Source organism: Pipistrellus hanaki (genome assembly GCF_964339955.1).
Source record: "Pipistrellus hanaki genome assembly, chromosome: 8".
Lineage (NCBI taxonomy): Eukaryota > Metazoa > Chordata > Mammalia > Chiroptera > Vespertilionidae > Pipistrellus > Pipistrellus hanaki.
This window is the reverse complement of record NC_140510.1, coordinates 72681319-72703596: the sequence shown is the minus strand read 5'-3', so window position 1 is coordinate 72703596 and position 22278 is coordinate 72681319. Positions and strand designations below refer to the sequence as shown.

The 22278-nt window shown below is 43.9% G+C and overlaps 1 protein-coding gene across 16 annotated transcripts in view; it reads left to right on the top strand.

Annotated features, from left to right (window-relative positions):
• Positions 1-22278, top strand: part of FTCDNL1 (formiminotransferase cyclodeaminase N-terminal like) — a 153480-nt gene that overhangs the window by 10802 nt on the left and 120400 nt on the right. For 8 of the 16 annotated variants that reach the window (XR_014795830.1, XM_084893275.1, XM_084893277.1 and 5 more), the window contains one exon: positions 9318-9503. Coding sequence is in view for 15 of the 16 variants with exons in the window: in XM_084893275.1 (XP_084749401.1) it covers positions 9318-9503 (186 nt within the window). In the remaining variant the exon portion in view is untranslated. Of the gene's footprint in view, positions 1-9317; positions 9504-18227; positions 19612-22278 lie in introns of those variants that run through there. The other 8 variants (XM_084893281.1, XM_084893278.1, XM_084893271.1 and 5 more) reach the window with 2 other exon arrangements.

The window sequence follows — 22278 nt, the reverse complement described above, 5'->3', positions numbered from 1 at the left end:
CCACCTCTGCACCTCCTACCAGTCTCAATGTGCTTTCTTCTTTACTTCTCTAGTTGTAGTACTTTCATTCAGCAGCTTTCCAGAGATTCTGGACCATGGTTGTTCTGTATTTTGGATGTAATTTTGATGTAGTTGTGGGAGGTAGTAAGTATTGGTATTTATAATACCTATGCCACCATCTTCCTTTCTCTCTGATTTTTATTTTCTATAAAAACCACATTTGATCAGGTAGGCCACATCTCATTTTTATCTGTTATGTCTCTAGATTTTTCCTCTTCTTAGTTTTTAAGTTTATTTATGATTGGTATGACCCCAAACTCTGTTAATAATATTTCTCTGTGTATTCAGATACAGCATCCCATGTGTTGAGTGTTCTATTAATTTCATCTTCTTGAAGAAATATCTTCTAGAACTCTCTGACCTCTTCCAATTAGAAGACAGGGGAAGGGCATTACACTGCTATTTAAGCAGACTTTCCACCAGTGTCCCTGTTTTGATATTTGCCTTTACTTCCCAAAGTTAGGTTAACAGTTTCAGGTGCCTGTGGCATAAGTGAGGTCGCTGCTGTTTCTCTTGCTGACTTGAGGCTATTAAGTAACCACCCTTTATCTGCTCTTAATGTTCCAATACTATTACTTTTTCTTATTTTTCTGTTTATTTGAATGAGTCAAAGGTCTAAAAAATACCTCTTTACCATCCTTTTCCTGGGGTTCTTGGGAGGAGGAAAGTAAATGTGGGGATCCACACTCACATCTGCTTAGAAGTCTCCTCTTCTCTAGTTCTTTATGGTTTTTGATTATCTTGGATCCTTCAAGAACAATGAATTCACCTAATTTGATATCAATGGTGAATTTACAGGAACATTATCCTTTTCTGACATCCAACCCAATATTGAAGATATTTAGCCTCATTTCCTGGACTTGTACACGTTTTTTACCGACCACTTTTCTGAAGGATTCCTGAGTTCATAATGCTTCCTATATGTTCTCCACTTCTTCCTTACCAGCGTTTGCCCGGGCAGGAGCCAGTGTCTCTGAACATGACCCTGTTTCCCATTTACATGCAAACCTTCAGGAGAAGGATAGAGTGAAAATGGAGTGGGGAAGAGGCTCAGGGAAGAAGGTGCCTACAAATCTCCCAATGATTTACCCATGAAAATGGGCTTTCCTAACATGGAAGTTCACAGTAGGCAGCTTTAAAAGTCTGGACCATCGCTGTGAATTTTGTCACTAATATGGAAACTTGCTTTTTGTTTTACGTCACTCATCAAGTGAAATAATGTTTGTACAATACTATTTACTTACTTATTTTTGTTAATCCTCACCCAAGGATATTTTTCCGTTGATTTTTAGGGAGAGTGGAAGAGAGGGAGAAAGAGAGAGAAACATCAATGTGAGAGAAACACATCGATTGGTTGCCTCCTGCACAGGCCCCAACTAGGGCCCACACCAGGGGGGAGCCTGCAACCAAGGTACATGTCCTTGACCAGAATCGAACCCAGGACCTTTTGGTCCACAGGCTAACTGAGCCAAACTGGCTAGGGCTATAATACTATTTAAATTGACAATATTTAGAAAGATAAAGTGTTAGCTAAATTAGTTACATGTATGAATAAATAGCTCCTGCATGATTGATTTTTTAAAAATTTTTTATCTTAAAATATATACGAGCATTAATGAATTTGATTAGAATTATCAGCCTTGTTTGATGTTTTCTTGAGTATTTTTATGACTTGGAGGACATGTGCCATGACAGATTCACACAACGTCAACGCTTGTGTGGTAGTCATGAGACCCTTTGATTACTTTATTACAGATTGTCAAAATATGGGCTGATCTGGCAAATCAGTAGCAACTTTTCACTTGAGGAATTTTCTACTCTGATTCTCTCGTTGCCATGGAGATTTTCTCATAAAACAGCCTGGGTGTGGTTGAGATTAGTCAGTTTAGATGCTGGGTTCAGAGAGAGTCGTCTTGACCCTCAGTGCTGCCCTCACTGCCAGAGCATAAACGCAATGGTTGGTTTTGCAAGCACAGGTCACCATGGCTTTAGGACTTAGCATTTAGTTTGAGAATTTTATATTCCTGCCACCATTCACAAAGCTGAAAAAACAAGGGGTGGTGCGCTGGAGAGTACTTAGAATATTAAGATAGCCCAGCCATTGTGGCTTAGTGGTTGAGCGCCAACCTATGAACCAGGAGGTCATGAGTCCATTCCCGGTCAGGGCACATGCCCAGTTGCGGGCTCAATCCCCAGTGTGGGGCATTCAAGAGGCAGCCATTTGATGATTCTCTCTCATCATTGATGTTTCCACCTCTCTCTTCCTTTTCCTTCCTCTCTGAAATCAATAAAAGTATATTTTTAAAATATTAAGATAGATTTCTAGAGACTTTATAGTCCATTTTATCTATGAAGGAGGGTTACCAGGATGTTCATAAGTGCTTGTTGCTTGAGGCTTAATAAACTAACAGGGTTACATCCACCATAGTAAAACAGAGTTACTGGAGGAAGGAAGGGCCCATGGGAGAACTGGAACACACCTGCTATTCTCCTGGCAGTTCCAGTTGAACCCCACTGTCCTTGGGAAGCTACACTCTTCTCTCGTTTGATGGCTCTGCAGCAGCCTGAAGTCCGAGCAGGGCTGGTAGGTAAACGCTCCCATCTTTTGTCCTCGAGATGGGTGATTCTAAGGCCCATTCCAGCAAGATCAAGTCCCAGTTGCTTACAGCAACGACTAGCTTGATAACACACCCTTGTGTTAGCTTCCTCTTCATCCCCTTTTCACTCTTGATGTACGTTGAATAGGGTTTGTTGAAAATATTAAGAATAAATGGACTATAAGGATCTTCTAATTGGAATGAATAAGTGAAGTGCATGGGTCTTGCTGCCTGTTTCCTCCTTGCAATTCTTTCCTAGTTTAGAAGTCACAAGATTTAGAGTTAGAAACTGGGAGGCCCATCTGCCCATGGCCACTTCACCTGGGGGAAGGGCCTCTAGAATCCTTGGGATTATTGGGGAGACATTAATTGACATTCACCCCTTACTAGCAAAGGGAGCCTTGAGGGCACTCAGGGGCTGTAGATTTTCTGATTTTGAGTCATTATCTACAGCCCCAGGAAACTGATCTTGTGTGTTTGCTGATGGTGTTTTAGAGATTTGTAACAGGGGATCGGTACCATGTGCATTTCTCCAGCCCAGGCCCCTGACCTTGGCCATGCTTTCCATGAAGTCCTTTTCTTTTCATCCCTGTTCCTAGTACTTGCTGTGACTTCCAGTGTCAAGGCCACTAGAAAATTCTGAAGAGAGGACATGGTGATGCTAAATGTGTCCGTAAGACTTAGTAAATCAACCCAAGTCTCTCCATACCCTCATTCCCCACCAGCCCATCGACCTAGAGACTTTATAGTCCATTATCTATGAAGGAGGGTTACCAGCTAGAGGCTTAATAAATGAACAGGTTACTCCAACCACAGCAAAACAGAGGTACTGGCAGAAAGAAAGGCCCATGGGAGAATTGGACACACCTGCTATGCTCCTGGTAGTTCCAGTTGAACCCCATGGTCAGGAGACTCAGAGTGTGTGATAACATTAGGAAAAATTTTAAATAGACACACATATGTAAATTAAGTATCAAAATTAGTAAATGCACATAATGTTCCCCAAATTACTATTTACTATATATTTTCATGCATTCCTATATTTCCATGAAAATAGTACATTACATTAAGAACTTAGGCCTGACTAGCCCATTTGGCTCAGTGGATAGAGCATCGGCCTGTGGACCAAAGGGTCCCGGGTTTCATTCCAGTCAAGGGCACATACCTCTGTTGCAGGCTCCTCCCTGGCCTGAGTCCTGGTTGGGTCCTGTGCAGGAGGCAACCAATAGGTGTGTTTCTCTCACATCGATGTTTCTCTCTGTCTTTCCCTCTCTCTCTCTTCCACTCTCCCTAAAAATCAATGGGAAAATAACCTCAGGTGAGGATTAACAATGACCTTTTTGGTGCATATCTGCAAGAATTTCCCTAGAGCCCAAAGAAAGGAATGGGAACATTAGGTACCAGTATTTGAAACTATTTTTTGCAGATTAAATTTTACATGAAAATTAATCTAGTGCTTATCCTCATTTACTCATGACCTTGCTTTCATAACACATAACAGTTTTTTTTTTCTTGGTGTTTTGTTTTTCACCGCCTTGGCGATGATAAACTGACAATTCAGCGACACAAGTGAAATTACTTTCTCTAGCAAGTCCTGTTATTGTGAATCATAGATGCTGTTGTCAGCATATCGTCATTTGTAAGCTTATTTGTCCTGTAGAAGTGAAACGTGGCAGAGTAAACAGTAGCATCCAGCGATGGGCGTGGGGTTTGGTTTCCCCCCTTAAACTGTTTTCTGCTCTCTCAAGAAGGAACAGGCCCCAGAACGTGTCGGTGGAAATGCAATTTAGGAATTGCACTGGGTCTCGTTTTTCAGCCCAGTGTTTCTGTTCTTTCATCATAAAGATCAGCTGCGTTTTCTCCTCCCCCTATTACTCCCTCCTCCCCCCACCCCAGTCCCTTAGGATAACATCCAGCTCTAGTCCGAATGTTGGACGTCCTTCTCCATGTTCTAGCACAATACATTTTCGTATCTCGTGCATGGGTCCATATGGGAAAGATTTCTGCAAGCTGCAGCCACGTGGGGGAGGAAGACTGCGGTCGCCTTGCTAATGCAGTGTTTGTGTTGGAGCGGTTAGGGCCCGCGCTGTAACTCGCAGCGCTGGGCTAATGAGATGGCTTTGATGGTGGCTTGGGAGACTGGTGGGATGGTCACAGCCTCACACTTCAAAGCTGAGCATATGGGGTGAATGCTGGGTAGCATTTCTGCTCTCTGGGGCGGGCAGGGAGACGGTTCTCAGCAGCCCTGTTTAATGAAGACATTGGGAAAGAAAGGCTCTGTCTCTCAAATAATTTTGAATCGCAAAGGGAGGCGTATCCGCTGCCCCCTTCCATAGACTAAACTACGATAACGTTCCCCAGTCTGCACTTCATTAGAGGCAGGGCCGCGCCCCAGCGCTGCGTTTTCAGAGGGCTGGTGCGAGATGAAGAAGCTAGGTGTATTGTAGGGACGCGTGTGAATCTAGGCAAAGACTATTAGGGCTATCTGTTTTACCATCTGAGAGATTTGTGTGGCTTCTGGGAGAGAATCTTTTTCTCCCCCTTCTCATTAAAAAAATACTAAATAAAAAAATCAGCTAAACAAAAAACTTGGCTATATTAAGAGAGCTCTACTAAAATTAGAGGATGTTTGAAAGATTCCAAGTCTAGCACCAGGTTAATTTTTAGATTCCGTGCTTTTTTTTTTACCTCTGCTTGCTGAGGTAACGGGTGGGAAAAGATTCCTTTCATTGCTAGGCGCTTAGGGAAAGATCTGATACTCTTCTGAGTATTATTAGCGTTCTGCTTTAAAATAAAGAAGCCACACATTTATATCGTGTGTGGGCAAGAGGAAAGGGAATTTTTCTGTTCCAGAGGAAAGGGAATGACAGATTTGTTGGTTTTTTCCTAAGTTGTGCATTTTGGCTGCCGTGGAAAAATGTAACAAAAGTTCGCTTCTCCGTTATGTTCCTGGAGCTGCTGAAATGCAGTTCTGTTTAACAGTTAAATTCCAACTCCATTTATACCATTGATCCTACATTGCTCCCGAAAGAACAAAAGCAGAAGGGAAAAGGGTATTATTGTAAATACCACTGCAGACATGAGGTATGTGGCACATGCATTTCACTCAGCAGGTTCTTCAATACTTCTTCACAAACTGCTTTAACTGGTGTATATTCTCAATAAAATCCTACATCCTGGTCACACTTATGTCTGTTATAGACTCAGAGAAAACATTTGTTCACAAAGTGAAGCCTTAAACTTCTTGTCGCATAGAGAAGCATCTCGGTGCATTGATCCTCCTTTTGCAAAGAGGGATAACCAAGCTCATAGAAGTCTCTAAAGATAAGGCAGAAAATGATAAATATACCTGTACAGAAATGGCTAAAAATCATTTTTGAGTCAATAAGGTCAGCCAATCATGAAGGTTAAAATATATATTTAAAATACTATCATCATTCTGGCCGTGTGGCTCAGTCCACAGGTCATGGTTTGTTTCCTGGTCAGGGCACAGGCCCGGGTTGCAGGTTTGATCCCCACTAGGGGGTGTGCAGGAGGCAGCCAATCAATGACTCTCTCCCATCATTGATTTTTCTGTCTCTCCTCCTTCTTTCAAATCAATAAAAATATTTTTTAAAAGTATTGTCATCAAGTCAGCCTTTTTGGAATATGTCTAGTGAAAATAGAAAGATCAGAACTATTAATAATGGTGGTGAGGACAACTTGTCAAGACATGGAAGAAAAACTAAAAAATATTCTCTTAATAAAGAGCCATGTGGGAAGCCGAAGGGTTCCACTCTGCCTGCTTGCAGAGCGCCGGATGGCATCCGGCTCTTCCATCACCAGCCTATCCGGGTGCTTGTCGCGTCTGGCAGTGCTGACGGGCCCAGGGAGCCCCATACAGTGGCTTTGCCGGCCGCGGAGGGGACTTCTGTTCTGAGGACAGCACGTAAGACACAATGCCAACCGTAGATGATTGACCCTAGGGTTTCATTGACTCGCCTGGTGTTAAACCTGGTTCGCATTTTGTTGGCTGACCCCTTCCTCTCATTTGTAGGTTGGGGGCAGAGTGGGGTGAGGGGGACGACACGGCTATTTCAGGTTTGCAGTGCCCAACATCTGCAAAGTGCTCAGGACCCAAATTTCATTCATTCAACTTAGCAAACCTTAATTGTTCAGGGAGCTCGAAACCTAGACGTAGAGGCAAAAGTCCACAATTAACTATGCCGGGCCAGTAGATGAGATCTGACAACAGAAGCTGTAAAATCCTCCAGGAGCACAACGAGGAGAAATGAGTTTCAGTGGAGAGGAGCGGGATCAGGAAGCAGGGATTAGTCCAGTCGTTCTGGCTTCTTGCTGATCGTTGTAAACGCTTCCAGTCCCTGCTCTGGGGGTGCTGGGCTCCCCCGGAGAAAGGGGAGATGGCCTTACAGCAGACACACGCAGGACTGTGGCTTTCAGCAGCAGAGCCGCTGACCCGAAGGCTGAGGGGCTCCGTTGCCCACAGGCCTGAGCTTGGAGTGTTCAGAATGTTTATCCCTTTAGGAAGCCCATTTGTTTGCTTTATGTGAGCATTTGCAATTACATGGGATGATTGTTGCATAGATTAATTGTGAAAATAAAGTGATAACATTGAAACAAGCTCTTCCGAATATGGAACCTATCACAAATAAAATAGCTTGTTGGTGAGTAGTCTGACTCAATTTGAGACATTTCTTTGAGATGCAGGCAATCTACATTTTCCTTTCAGCAAAAGTGCAAACACCTCCTTGCCAGGCCCCCGGGTTGCAGTCAATGGAAACGTAAATGTTCTCTCCTTGAACCTGAAGAGGATCGTGCACTGATTTTGTTACTAAATACCAATTTGGTTTTGGTTGTCTTTTCGTTGCATGAGAGGAATGAAATACTTTATTTTCTGCATTAGAGAACGGAAATGAAGGTTGATTCCTTCCACTGTGAGTTTGTGGAGAAGACAGGGATTTCTAGGCGCAGGAACATGCTGGCCCAGGGAGGTGGCTCCAGCATATCAGAACGCAGGCCAGCGGGGCAGGCTTGCCAGGGGGAGAGGCCGGCATCTACTGAGCATGCACACAGGCCTGCTGGATGCCCTCCTTGGTTTATCTAATCTCAGGCTCTCCATCTATTCTATGGGGCAGTTTCTTCTTTTTTCTTTTTCTTCCTTTATTTTTCCCTCTTTTTATCTTCCTCTATTTTCCTTTGGTTTTACTGAAGTATTCTAAAGCAAGTTCCAAAGATCATATCATCTGGGCATCACAGTTTGTGTTTTAAGCTGTAGCAGCCAAAGTGTGGTTGGAGTGGATGTCATTGATCTGAACAACTAGGAGATTTGGGATGTGGAGGCATCTTAACCTCTGACAACTTTCCAAAACGTTCTCCCCTTTCTTCTGCCCCCTCCCATCCACATGGCCGTCCGCATCAGAAACAAACAAGGTACAGACCCTAACATTGCAGCTGGAGAGGTTTCCTCTGCTTATGTGGCAGGAGGCCCTGCTCTAGCCCCCTGTGTGCCATGATTCACCTCCAGTAAAGAAGGCCCACGTCTCTGCTGTCCAGGCCACCCCCAGAATTCCCTCCACACCTGCATATCACACACCAGACAAGAGTGCCTGCCCTCGTTGTCCTTTGGGATTGTAATGAGCCCCATGCGAACGTGCTGTTGGCTGCAAACAGGCTCTGGGGAGCAGTTCTCTGGAACAGACAGGCTAGTTCTCTAATCTGCCTTGAGAAGGCAAGGCCAGAGACAGGATCTGGGTATAACGAAGGGACAGAGAAGATGCAAAAATATTGTCACTCAGAGTCCCCTCCATAAAGTTATGCTTAAATATTGGGCTTCTTTATGGAACACCTGGCCAGGTCCTGTCCAACAGAACTTCCTGTGACGACGGGAATGTTTGCTGTCTGCGAGGCTCCATGAGGAGACCGCTTGCCATGTGCGGATATGGAGCCTTTGACATGTGGCTAGTGCAGCTGAAAGACTTAATTTTTAATTGTATTTCTTTTTTTACAATGTATTTTTATTGACTTCAGAGAGGAAGGGGGACATCATTGATGAGAGAGAATCATGGATAGGCTTCCTCCCACTGGGGATCAAGCCCTGACCGGGAATCGAACTGTGACCTCCTGGTTCATAGGTCGATGCTCAACCACTGAGCCTTACCGGCCAGGCTAATTATATTTTATTTCAATTGATTAAAATTAAAAGGTAATAGCACACATAGGCAGGGGTTACCATATCGGACAGTGCAGATCTGGCCCTGGTGATCTTTTGATCTCTCCTAACAATTTGAGGCGGTCAGAAAATTGTTCAAGACCTGAAGGCACCAATTTCATTCATCTTAGTGATGAATATTTGTAATGGCTCAGAAATTCTAGCCTCCTTGTACAAAGACAAACTTTTATTACTAGACTCCTCCTTCACGGAAAAATAAATTATCTTCAAGCTTTGATTTTAAAAAATGAGTCTGAATTATAGGCTTTTATGGTGATAGTTACACTGTGATGGAAATGTACTTAATGTCACTGATTTTCACCCTGAGAAATGGTCGCAATGGCAGATGATGTGTTACGTGCGTGTTACCACTCTAAAACAATTGTGTGCTTGATTTCCTTCCATTGGGCCCGATTTTAAATTATTTCTGTTACCACCTCCCGCCGCCACAGGCCTGGCTGAGACCCTCGTCCTGTGCGTCCCAGGCAGCAGCGTGTTTCTCTTCGGCGAGGCCGACCTGCCCCAGAAACGCCCTCTGGTCCAGAGAAGGAAGCAGCTGGGCTGGTTCGCGAGGCGGGACCTCGGTGCCCTTGAACCTGACCTGGGAGCGGCACCTGCCCGAAGATGTGGCTTAACAGGTTCGTAGTTTGGCTTTGTTTGCCGTTGTTTTTAAACTTGACGATCGACTCCTGAGATGCCCTTGACTTGGTCCCTCCCGCATAGTGTCAGTCCCAGGGAGGCCTCTAGTGGACTGGTCAGGGGCTCTCTGCTCTGGCTCTCAGCTGTCTCTCCATAGCCGACCAGAGAGGCTCGCAGCCCTCCTCAGATACGTGATGCAAGTCCCTTAGAGGGCTGTTCGGAGATACGTGATGAGCCCTGCAGCCTGCCCATGGTGACGAGAATGGTGTCACTTCCGACTCTGGGGCAGCGGCCTGGAGGCCTGCTGCTGGGCCCGGGGGTGATGGGGACACAGTGGGTGGGGGCGGGGGGTGGGGGGGAGGAGAGGCAGGGACCTGGTCCAGGTTACTTGCAGCTGGTAGGAAAGTCTGAACTTGACCAGCCAGTGTGGCCAAACTGATGTGTGCGGCTGGAAATCAGTTCTGGGGCAGCTGGGGAGCCTTCTCTAGACACCGGGCTTCTGGAACAGAGCGACCAGCACCCGAGACAGGTATGGCGTTCTCCCTGCCCCAGGGTCTCATGGTTCTCGCCTGTTTGCTGCCCCAGCTCTGCCCCATGTGCAGGGCTTATCTCCCCCCAAATTCCATCCCTGTTCCCTGTACTTCACCATTCTGCTTCCATTTACTTGAGTCTTAATTCTTTTATTCTCAAACTCGAGGCATAGTGTATGAAATTTATGCACGGGGGTGTGTGTCCCTCAACCCAGCCTGCACCCTCTCCAATCTGGGACCCCTCGAGAGATGTCCGACTGCCTGATTAGGCCCAATCCTGGTAGGACATCCTTCTCACAATCCAGGACTGCTGGCTTCCAACTGCTCACCTGCCTGCCTTCCTGATTGCCCTAACTGCTTCTGCCTACCAGCTTAATCATCCCCTAACCACTCCCATGCCAGGCTGATTGATGCCTAATTGCTCCCCTGACAGCCTGATTGCCCCTAACTGCCCTCCCCTACAGGCCTGGTTCCCACTAACTGTCCTCCCCTACAGGCCTGGTCCCCCACAACTGCCCTCCACTGCAGGCCTGGTTCCCCTAACTGCTCTCTCCTGTAGGCTTGATCACCCCCAACTGCCCTCCCTTGCAGGTTTAGTCCCTCCCAACTGCCCTCCCCTGTTGACCATCTTGTGACGGCTATCTTGTGTCCACACGGGGGCAGCCATCTTGTGTGTTGGAGTGATGGTCAATTTGCATATTACTCTTTTATTAGATAGGATATCTTCTGAAGGGGGTCACAAATTCAACCATGTTAGGCAACGTTTTGGTAATCAGTTAATAGCTTAGCTGTTATAAAAATATTGGCTACCCAAGAGGTGGGCAGGCATAAGAAACACATTTCCTCATGACACAGCTCTGCCCAGTCACACAAAGGCCTCTGCTTATGGACCCCTGGTACAGAATTCTGCTCTCAAATGAAGGGTGTCCACAGTTGATGCAGCAGAAAAATCACGGCTTTGAGGCTGCTGGAATCCTGCCCAGCTTTTTACTGGCCGTGTGACCTCTGAGAGTTCCTTAAGCCTCAGTCCCCATAGTTGTGAAATGGACACAATACCTGCACCTCCCTCATAAGACTGTGAAGTTGAAATAATGTCTTCTAAGTACCAAATGCAATACTAAAGGGCCTCTTTCCCCTTCCTGCAGAGGAGGTATATAAAAAAAGTGATTATAAGTGTGGTTCGGTCTGTAGTTATGGGAAAAGGAAGAAACGGATCACTCCCTGCCAATTTGAACCTAACATATTTTCCCACGATTTGTCTCGCAAGTGTAGAAGTGTAAGTTCTGTGACTGAATTCTCAGAAGTCTAGTTCCTGGATTCTAATTCGAGTCTCACTGGAGGCTGAAGGGATTGCACCACACACTAGTCAGCCCATGCCAGATAGTGCGGTTACAGCTAGTGGGCTGGGACTGGAGACAGTTCTGGTATCAGAATACAGCAGAGCTGGCTTGAGCGTTATGTTAGGCAAACACTTGAAAAACCCAGTTCTCATTTTTGCAGTGCTGTGAGAATGCATGGGTTCGTATTTGGGAAGACCTCTAACCTGATTTGAAAAGCATATCTGAGTTAAAGACCAAATGTTCAAAATTGGCACAAAAATGTTTAAAGATGATATTTTGAAGGCAATTTTGATACTAAAGATGTCATCACAGGCACTGGTACTGGTAAAGGTGCTACCGGTTGGTTAAAGCTTTGGAAGTGAGTTCAGGACACACATCAAGAGCACAGTCTTGTTGTAGTTAAGCCTTGTTGTAGTTAGTACACTGGGAGTAATTGACCTCCAGGCCAATTGTCTGTGAGGATGAGCTGTGTCTATAATGGAAGAACTGCTGTGCTGGAGACACCCTTATGGGGCAGGACTTGCTTCAGTGGGGCTTTGGTGCTCACTGAGTCTGCCTCTTGTGTGTGTCACTTATGGATGTGAGGTGTTGAAATCTAACATTGTCTCACACTGACCACTTGGTACACTGTCTCCTAGATCTCCAATGGGGTGCAAATCAGCTACTGTCTGAGGCCACCCAGCAGGTGCTACAGAGACATCTGCAGATTTCTCCTCGTTGCTTGGGGTTTGGAAGTTTTGGAGCTGTCTAACCCAGCTGCAATTTGTTAGGTTAAGCTGTGAAAGGGCAGGCCATTCATTTGCAAAAGCTGCTGTGCACAGTTTGGGTGGGTTTGTAAATTGGGTGGGGTGGGGTCTCAGGGAATCACCAGGGTGTGGCAAACAGCAATGCCTGCCAGTCAGCCATCTCTGCATCTCTGCATTTCCACGTCCCCGAGTTCCACACCCCCGAGCAGTAAACGATTCCTCTGAGCACCTCTGTGAGAAAGCCACCAGTTTCTCCCTGTAAGACTCTGGGTCCCCAGAGTCTCGCCGGAAACTGGAGTTCAGAGCAGTTGAAAGCTTGTATCTCCCTTCCAATTGGAAAAAACAGTGCACCCAGTAGCCAGCCCGATTCACATGTCTCCGTACCTCTGCTTTTCTGCACCTCTGAACCTCCTACCCGGTTTCAATGTGCCTTTTTCTTTCCTTCTAGTTGTAGAGAACTTCTACTCAGCCAACTTCCCCATGGTTCTGGGTGATAGTCGTTTTGTCCTTTAGTTGTAGTTTTGGTGTGGTTGTGAGAGGCAGCACATACAGGTGTTTACCTTATGCCGCCATCTTGGTTTCCTACTCATCTAATTTTTCAGTGCATTTAGTTCTCAACAGTGGTGGTGATTTCCCTTATTTTAAAATATAATGGCTTTATATATTTTTCTAACTTTCTTTAGTTATGTCAGTGTTTCTCAACAAATCTTTCCACTTCTCCCATCAAAACAGAAAAGCCTCAACACATTGTTGCTGTTTATTTCTCTTCCTAAAAAAGAATTAAATAGGATGATTGGTGCTATCAACTGAACACTTACAGTTGACTTTCCAGTGACAAATTAATCTGTGCAGTCCCCCAGAGGAAGCAGATCTATGAGGGAGCAGGTTTCTGTTTTGAAGTTCCCTAAGAATATTATAAACAGGAGAGGAAAAAAGTGAGCTCAGAAATGACTAGCACTCCCAGCCAGTGCCAAACAGACAAAATCTTTTAACCGAATTCCTTTTAAAAGTTTGTAGTTGGCCAGCTCGTGGGGGAACATAAGTTAGGGCAAAGCAGTAATAGTTGATACTTTCAGATCTATAAATAAATACTTTATACATATATATTTAAAAACCCTAAACATTTATGGGATAATTTAAACACTGCTGGCTGATATGTTATATGAATGGCCTGCATATACTATATGCATCATTGTTTAAAAATACAGGGACTATTCTTTGAACTACACAGCTTCATTGCTGTTTTGGGAATCACGGATGGAGGTAATCGGCACATCTCGGAGTCGGGGACTTCTGTTTAGCTATTTAAATGGGTTCCTGAGAGCTGCCCCTGCCTCTTCTCTCCCTGCAGATCAGAAGCGTAGCATCATCAGCCACTTTCCTTGACATTGAATAATGCGATTTACTCCACATCAAAACTTTTACTTAGTCTCTGAAAAATCGCTTTCCTGTTTCAGAAGGAGTCTGTTAAGTTTTAAGGAACCTATTCCCATGATTCTCTGTTTGACTAAACATCCACGCTGGGTGATGGGAGGTGAAAGTCTGAACGTGTAATTGAATGCGGACCTGCGATGGGCACTGGAAGGACTTGGGTGTTGGGTGGATGGAGGACTCCAGTCCACTATGGAAAATTGGGGAACAAGCAGGTCACCTGAGCTGGCCTCACCTGGGCTGGCTTCCTTCCATGACGACGTTCATGTGTACCTACTGCTGTAATTCCCTCTCTGAATTTTCTGAAAGGTTCAAAGCTGAGAAATTGAGGTTCACAATTCCTCGCAGAGTGGGGAAATATGGTAAGCATTTTGCAGAGAAACAGCGGAGCAAAGGCAGTGTCCTGAGGAGGTGGAGCTTGAATCCAGATCCCTGGGGTACCACTCCCAGCTCTGGCCACACGCATCAGAGCCCTGCATGCTTCCAGCCATGGGAGCATGGGACTGAGCAATTATGTGTGAGTTTATGGCTTTCGTCACTAAATGTCTTGTCTCAGCTGTGGCTTCTCATTAGTACCTGTTCCAAAAAAGTTCCAAGTCCCCATATGTAACGGTGCCTCTTCGCTCGGTGTAATGACTGTCTGTATTGTGGAACCCAAGTTCCAGGCAGGGTGCCTGCTCTCTTTGTTACCGTGAAGCAGAGACCACCTCGAGGCTGGATTTTATCTTACTTTCACCCTCTTCATGTTTTTATACCCAGCTGCTCCGGGCTCCAGACACTCAGCAGGTTTTCAGTAAAACATATTTACTGAGGGAATTGCACGTTGGTCCATGAGAATCTCTGTTTATTCACATTGGACAGGAATCCACCAAGGTGAAGTTCTCTCTTCAGGTATGAAGATGCCAGATATCCCAGAACACCACCCAGCTCTCTCCTCGCACACGTGTGACTACCAGCTGCCGAGGAGGAACTCAGTATGATGAGCAGGAAGTCTAAGGCACCCCTAAGCAACTTCTGAGCCGCTGAAACGAAACTCTCCCTGTGGAGGGAAATACAGAGAATCTTTCTACCTTTACATTGGCTGGCGATGATGCCACTGAGAACTATTTTTGAGGATAGTTTTAACCTAAAGGGGAAAAGCAGGACGCGTGTTTTCTCTGAGTGCTGCCTTCTCATTGTTCTAATGGGCTCTTCACTATTGTTTTGTCTGAATGCAGGTTTTTATTTGTGTTATTCCAGACATGGTCCTACCACAAGCATCTTTAAACCAGACATTAATAGCATAGTTCACAGTCATTACTGCCAGTGCTCAAACACAAATATCGCATTTGTGTTTGCAAAAACTACACATCAGATGTTAATTAAGTGCATTTGGGTTTTTTTTTTTTCTTCTTCTTTTTTTTTTTTTTTTCCTGCTTAAACAATCTGGCAGAAAGAGTTTACATCTCTATCAGTTCACCATAAGGTCCCTACAATATCTAAATCACCAGCCATGCAGTACATGATAAATACAGTGTTTCCACACAAGGAAATAGCAGGATTGTCAGGAAAACATCAGGCCTGTTATGTTTCCTTGGGAAATAATAGCAACTGAATCTCAGTTTCTTTTTCTTTTTGATAAAAAAAAGAAAGTACTTAACTAAGAGTGAACACCAATATTTAGAATGACAAATTTTTTATTAAAGAACGGAACACATGGAAAGTGAAATCATAGCAGCGATTCATCCTCGTCGTTAGCCTTCGTGGAGGGCGTTGTGACAGTTGCGTTGGAACAGAACTGGGATTTGAGCTTCGAGTGGGGAGATTCGCAGAGCAGCCTGCCAATCTGTGGAGGCAGGGGCGGGGCGAGCTGCAGACAAACAAGCTCACATCAGCTTTCTAATGTTAGAGCAAAAAGTGGAATCACTTTAATTATATGACGTGTCACTAGAAATATGAATTGCTGGGATTAATTATTTTCTTTTTTTAAAAATTCTTGCTAAGTTTAATGAGCATAAAGCGTCAAATTCAGCATTTGAATAAAGCCACTGGGCCTGCTGGATTCGTTAGAATTCGTGCACCGTGTTAGGATTGGACTTGGAAATGACTGAAAGGAGGAAGCTGGGAAAGCATGCATTTGGGCAGAAAGTGGTTTTCTTTTCCTCTTCCTCTCTCCCCCCTCCTCTCCCTGCACACCCCCCCCCCCCTTTCCTCCCACTTCCAAGGGAGAAATGGGTCATGGCCTCCTAACCCCAATAAAAGGGAACCCCTACCCGATGAGGTCAGAAACTTCTCAGGATTCATCGAATTGTCTTTGTTTATTCACTGCTGATGCTGTAGTGATAAAACTAATTAAATCATTGTGTAATTAAAGTCTAATAGAAGAATTTAAAGTAACACATAACAATGGGATACATGAAAAATGACCATTCTGTGCTAAGTGGTTACCTCTTATTTTATTTAAAAGAGAATATAAAAGTTACTTTTAATGTTTGGTTTTATTTTTCTAAGAAATAATTAACTTTTACATATGCCTTTCTTTTACATGTGCTTTTAAAGGCATTTTTAAAATAGTGGGTTTTTAAAAATTAAGTAAATCAGTGTGGGGACAAGTATATTTTTCATCAAATTCGTGTGCTCTGGGCTTAAGATCTAAACGTTTTCTATCTTCAATAACTTACCTTAAGCAATGAACTCATTTATTAACAAGAATGATTGCCTTTGGAAATGCAACTAGAAAGGGACAGTTCTTGGGCATGTGGTGGTAAAAGGTGCCTTGGAATCTTCTGGATCCTGTAGCCGTAGGAAGGACTGGCCCACGCCACCGCAGTGTGGGCACCAGGGCCCTGGGTCCATATCAAGGACTCCCTCATGCTGACAAATTGCATGTGGATATCTGAGTGCCGATTGGACACATCAAAGTTTAGAAGTAGCCAAGCACAATAGGCCCAGTATGTATTTTGAATAGTTGTGCTTACTGTAGCAGAGTGTATACATAAATACACTCTTCAGCAAAGAATGAGTGAGGTCGTTGGAGCAATGGTGAAGACGAGACCAGTTCTTGAGTCAGAATAGGGAGTGTCTATCAGATTGGAGGGGGTCATCAGTTGGGCGGAGGAGAGAGAAAAGCCATGCTTGGATGTTTTCCATTAACGAATGGCATTAGCACTGACAAAAAAAAAAAAAAAAAAAAAAAAAAAAAGAAAATTCCAATGTGCTCTGTGAAATATTGAAACTGATATACTTCTCAAAGATATTTAGAGTAAGTGATTGGTGCATGAGATTATGAGAGAGAAAGATATATTGACTGTTTGGAAATGTAATTTTTGTGAAATCAGCATTATGGAGAAATACTGTAACCTGATTCATTGCTGCAGAACTCCCAGAAGGAAGAGGCGCAACCTCAGGAGTTGAAATGTTTTATTATGTGCACACGTGTGGGAAAAGACGAAGTGCGGTTTCCATGTGCTGATTTTCTGTGAAGCATCTATTAGTGCGAGCATGCCTAGGCTAAGGCAGCCAAGCCCCCAATCCATGGCCATCCAAGGAGAGTGAGCCCAGAGGATAGCTCTGATGGATACTGACATCCCGAACAATATGTTCGAAAGTAGCAAGAAAGAGCTCTGACAGTAAAATAACGTTGAAATAGTAGCTAAGGAATTGTCATCTGCTGAAGATGAGGTCAGCCTTTTATCCCCCGTCACTCCCTCATCAACCTTGCTTTCAGAAATATCAGGTTCCCCCAAAGTGAAGAAACTGCAAACCTAAGCTTTTTATGCCAATGCTAATTCAACCAAGTTGTCCATCTTAAGATGTAAGTTATAATTAGAGCAGGGTTATTTGTGTAACTTGAGCTGCGCCATTCCTGAGGCAAGAAGAAAAGGGACATTTGCCCCCGGCTCTAAAGTAACAGGGCTCAGAGAGGCCTTGGCTGTCCGCGGTCCTGGGGATGCTGGGGCTGGGACAGGTGCCTCCAACAGGTTGTACCTCAGTGGGTATCCATAGTGCTCCAAACCCTGCCAGACCCACATTCTCATGGGACAAGTGTTTTTTTCTCTTCCCAATTCCAAGGCTTTTTGTCACTTTTTAGTGACCTCCTTCCCTAACCAGGACTGTTGTTGAAGTTCACTGGAATTGGGTGTTCACCTAACTTGGTGGAAGCAGGGGTGTGTGGGGGGAGGAAGGGATGGGTACAGAGTGTGACTTATTCTGGTCTCCCAGGCCCTTAGGCCCGAACCCTTGTGGAGATATCCTCAGAAATGAATGAAGGGAAAGCCAAGACTTTTTGCTGCTGTTGATATTTAATACTAAAGTCCATTTCCCTTTTTTCTGTTGATATTTGGGAAATTCTGGACTCCTAGCCATTCTAGAAAAAAACAACCTTCAGATACTTTGAGAGTAGATAAAATTTCTACTTTCAGCTTAAATAGCTCTCTCTCTCTCTCTCTCTCTCTCTCTCTCTCTCTCTATATATATATATATATATATATATATATATATATATATATGTATATGTATATATATTTATTTTATTTTATTTTTTTACAAAATTCTGGAGTTGATAATGAGAGATATTTGTGTTATTTTAAAGTACAGCTATGTAAAGGAAGCTCCTTAGATTAAAATCGGCTAAAGAATAGAACACTCAGAAGGAGGGTTTTGCTTTGCTTGATTAACATGCTTTTCCAATGACGTAGGCATCGGCGCCAGCCCGTATGTGATGAACTGCAACGTTACCATAGACACCCAGGACTTGGCCCTGGGGAAAGAGATTGCCGGCGCCATTCGGGGCTCAAACGCAAATGGACTGAAGGGCGTCCAAGCGATGGCTTTTCCCCATGAGGGGAAAATTGAGATAGCTTGCAACGTGGAGAGTTTTGGAGACCATGAAGCTGCAGAGACCTCAGAAGAGTCTGGATACATGGCTTATCGTGTTTGTGGGGACCAGTTTTCTTACGTATCCCCTCATTACATAGAAACTCAAGTTAAAAAGTTGGCGGGTGATCGGGGAATTGGTACCATTGGGAGAGCACTAATTGGATTTACTCCCCAAGAGTGCAAGAACTGTGCTGAATATGCTCTAAAGGAGAATATCGGGGAATTCTGGAAGACACGAAGAGGCGTTTTCATGTGATCCAGTGTAAGAATTCATGGACATTTTAAAGAAAAATGTCAGTCATTACAAAGTTTTTTGTTTTTGTTGTTTTGCCAATGAAGATGAGGGGAAGATACAGAGCTTAGAAAATTGGAAGCATTCTTTGTTCAACAGCCAGTCTTTCTGGGTTGTTCATAATTGCCCAGTGATTGTTCTAGTCCTCATTGAAACGCCACGAGAGCCTCTCTGCACCAAGTTTGTGCACTTTATGTGTTGGAAGACCCCCTGAATCAGCGGAGCGGCATGGCCGTGGCTGCCCAACCACCTGTAATTGTTGAGAACAAAACCAGAGATGGATTTGCTTTCCCTGACTCATTATTTCCAAGGTCTGTATTCAATTTTCATTTTTCAAATGATTATTTTTTTTTTAATGTGTATGATAAAAAATCAAGTACTAAGTGACTAAAAAGTGGGGAGAATGATAAAATAAAATTACTCCTTCAAAGCCTGGTTGTTCTTTTTTTTGCCTTCCCATTTTTAGGATAACCTGTTGTTTACTCCAGAGATAAGTCCAAAAACCTGATTTGCCTAATTTTTTAATGTTTATGTAGGGAGATGGCATGGTGGTGTTGGGCATGACTTCAAGGAATTGTGTTTATCCTTTTTGGAATTTAAATGGGAAGTCTGAAGATTTAGGGAATATATTGCTTTTGAGCACAGAGAAGGGTATCAGTCAGGAGGAATTTATTTGAAAGAAATCAAAATATGTAGTCATTTTGTGAACTAAAAGAAGCCACTTGTTGATTCTGGCAATTTTATGTAAATCTTTAGTATTTATATTGCTTTAGCATAGGGTCCTTTCTATCCATAAAGCACATTTTTTGTTGTTGATGATTTTGTTTAACAAGAAAGATTATGGTCTTTCCAAATAAGAGCACATATTATGAATTTATTTTATGGAATTAAAAATAAAAAAGAGATTGAGTTCAACTTTTTCTTTTCTTTCTTTCTTTCTTTCTTTCTTTCTTTCTTTCTTTCTTTCTTTCTTCTTTTTTTAAAACTGACATTTGATTCTTGAATCTGGTTGTTTTAATTTTGTTCCAGAAATTTGCTTCTTTGAGTAGTTTTGCTGTCGATATAAATGCCCAAAAGATGGAAAAATGATGGACTCAGTTTTGTTTTCAGGCATAAAGGACATTTGGTTGCTGTGGTGAAGAGAGCCGAAGCAGTCTGGTTAGACCAGTGGTCGGCAAACTCATTTGTCAACAGAGCCAAATATCAACAGTACGACAATTGAAATTTCTTTTGAGAGCCAATTTTTTTAAACTTAAACTTCTTCTAATGCCACTTCTTCAAAATAGACTTGCCCAGGCCACACTCAAGGGACCAAAGAGCCACATGTGGCTCGAGAGCCGCAGTTTGCCGACCACTGGACCGTTAGATCCAGCGGGTCTGTTTCTCCGATGGTAAGAGCTGAGAAGCAGTAGCACCGAATCCCCCTGTTGCCTTGGCAGAGGCCATGCAGCCTGGTGACCGAGCCCTGGGCAGCGGGGTGGAGGGCGTGGTCTTCCCTCCCGTGGAGCCAGAGTTCCGTCACCTGTAAACGAGGGAGAAGCATTCTCATTTTGACCAAGGGCTGTGTGCTGGGGAGCCAGCTGGAACTTTGTAAGCTGAAGTGTAAAAGTGACACAGACTTCTACTCTTTCCACACCTGTTCTAGAGCTTTGCTGCAGTCCTGGGCATCAGGAGTGAGCAGGGGAGAGGGTAAGAGCACCTGGTGCCACTGAGTTACCAGGCGCTGTAGGAGGATTTGCTGCATCTGCCAGCCCCTGAGTGAACCTCTCCGGTGCCTGCCGCTGCCTCCCAGGCTGCTGGCTTTTGCCGAAGGCCTGTCTCAAACCAGACATCTAGTTCATGGGCACAGTTTCCATTTTGGAAGATAAAAAGCATTCTGGGGATGGATGGTGAAGATGGTTGCACAGCAATGTGAATACTTAAAAGCAGTTAAAATGGTAAATTTATATATATATATATATATATATATATCCACAATTAATTATTAAAAACTATATATTGATTCCACAAAAGTTTAAAAAAACCCCAGACATCTGAATAAGATAATTTCACTAAGCCCATACTTACTAAATAAAGTTATGATGGACTTTGGCACTACATGAGGGTTAGTTAATGGTTTAAAATAAAGTTGATTAAATTTGGCCTTTGATTGAAAAACAATTAATTTATGATTTAAAAAAATACTTTATTGTTTAAAGTATTACATAAGTCTCCTTTCCCCCCATTGACCTCAGCCCAGCTGCCCCTGCCCCCCAGCACATGCCTGCATCCCCTCTACCGTGTGTCCATTAGTTATGCTCATATGCGTGCATACAAGTTCTGTGGTTGATCTCTTAACCCCTCATAGGTTGGACAGTCTGTTTGATGCTATGACTCTGGTTCTATTTTTGCTCATCAGTTTATGTTGTTCATTATATTCCACAAATGAGTGAGATCATGTGATATTTACCTTTCTCTGCCTGGCATATTTTGCTTAGCATAATGCTCTCCATGTCCATCCATGCTGTTGCAAATGGTAAGAATTCCTTCTTATTTACAGCAGCGTAGTATTCCATTGTGCAGATGTACCACAGTTTTCTAATCCATTCACCTGTTGATGGACACTTAGGCAGTTTCCAAATCTTAGCTGTTGTGTGATTTTTTTATAAAGAATTTTTGAATCCAGTACAATTACATCTTCCTTGTTCATATTCTAATCCCCCTATTTTTCCTATTGTCTTTCTCTCCTCCCCTCCTCCCTTGCTCCACCATGGTTCTCTAGAAAATCTGAACCAGCAGTAAGTTGCTATAGATTTAACTGGCAGACAGCTACCGTATCATTAGTATTTTCTTTCCTTTATATATATATTTCAGAGAGGAAGGGAGAGGGAGAGAAAGATAGAAACACCAATGAGAGAGAATCATTGATCTGCCTTCCGCACGCCCCACACTGGGGATTGAGCCTGCAACCCGGGCATGTGCCCTTGACCGGAATCAAACCTGGGACGCTTCAGTCCACATGCTGACGCTCTTTCCACTGAGCCAAACTGGCCAGGGCTCATCAAAATTTTCTAAGCCTTAGCTGGCAGCAATAGCCGGGATAGGTCTGTAGCATCGAAGGATTATCATATTGGGTTGACAACATCTGGCAAAATGCTCTGACAAATATCCTGACTCCTATCAGCCTTTTCTCACACTGGCTTCTTAGAAGCAAGCTGACAGTCTGGGCAAACGCTTCTGCAGCATTTTGTTCTTTGGGACCAGGGAGTGGACTCTGTGTCGAACGTGGCTTCATAGCTCCTTTCACCTCGTCTCCTGCCGGACGGCTGCCCGAGACTTGGGCGGGCTGTGAGTAGGGCAAACTGGATGTGGGCAAGTAGAGTTGACATCTTACCATCAACTTCTCAGTGTTTCTGCTCTCCCCCACTTTACACTTCACCGTCTGGTCCCTTAGAAGAGGGACAAGGAAAGCAAAAAGCTCGGACCTGAGGATGCTGGCGCTCTTGTTGCTTTTCGTGGGGAGGTGGGGAGGGGTATTCTTTACTTCCAACCAGAATCGGGGCTTGACTGGACCATAAATTAAAACGAGTTCCACCTGA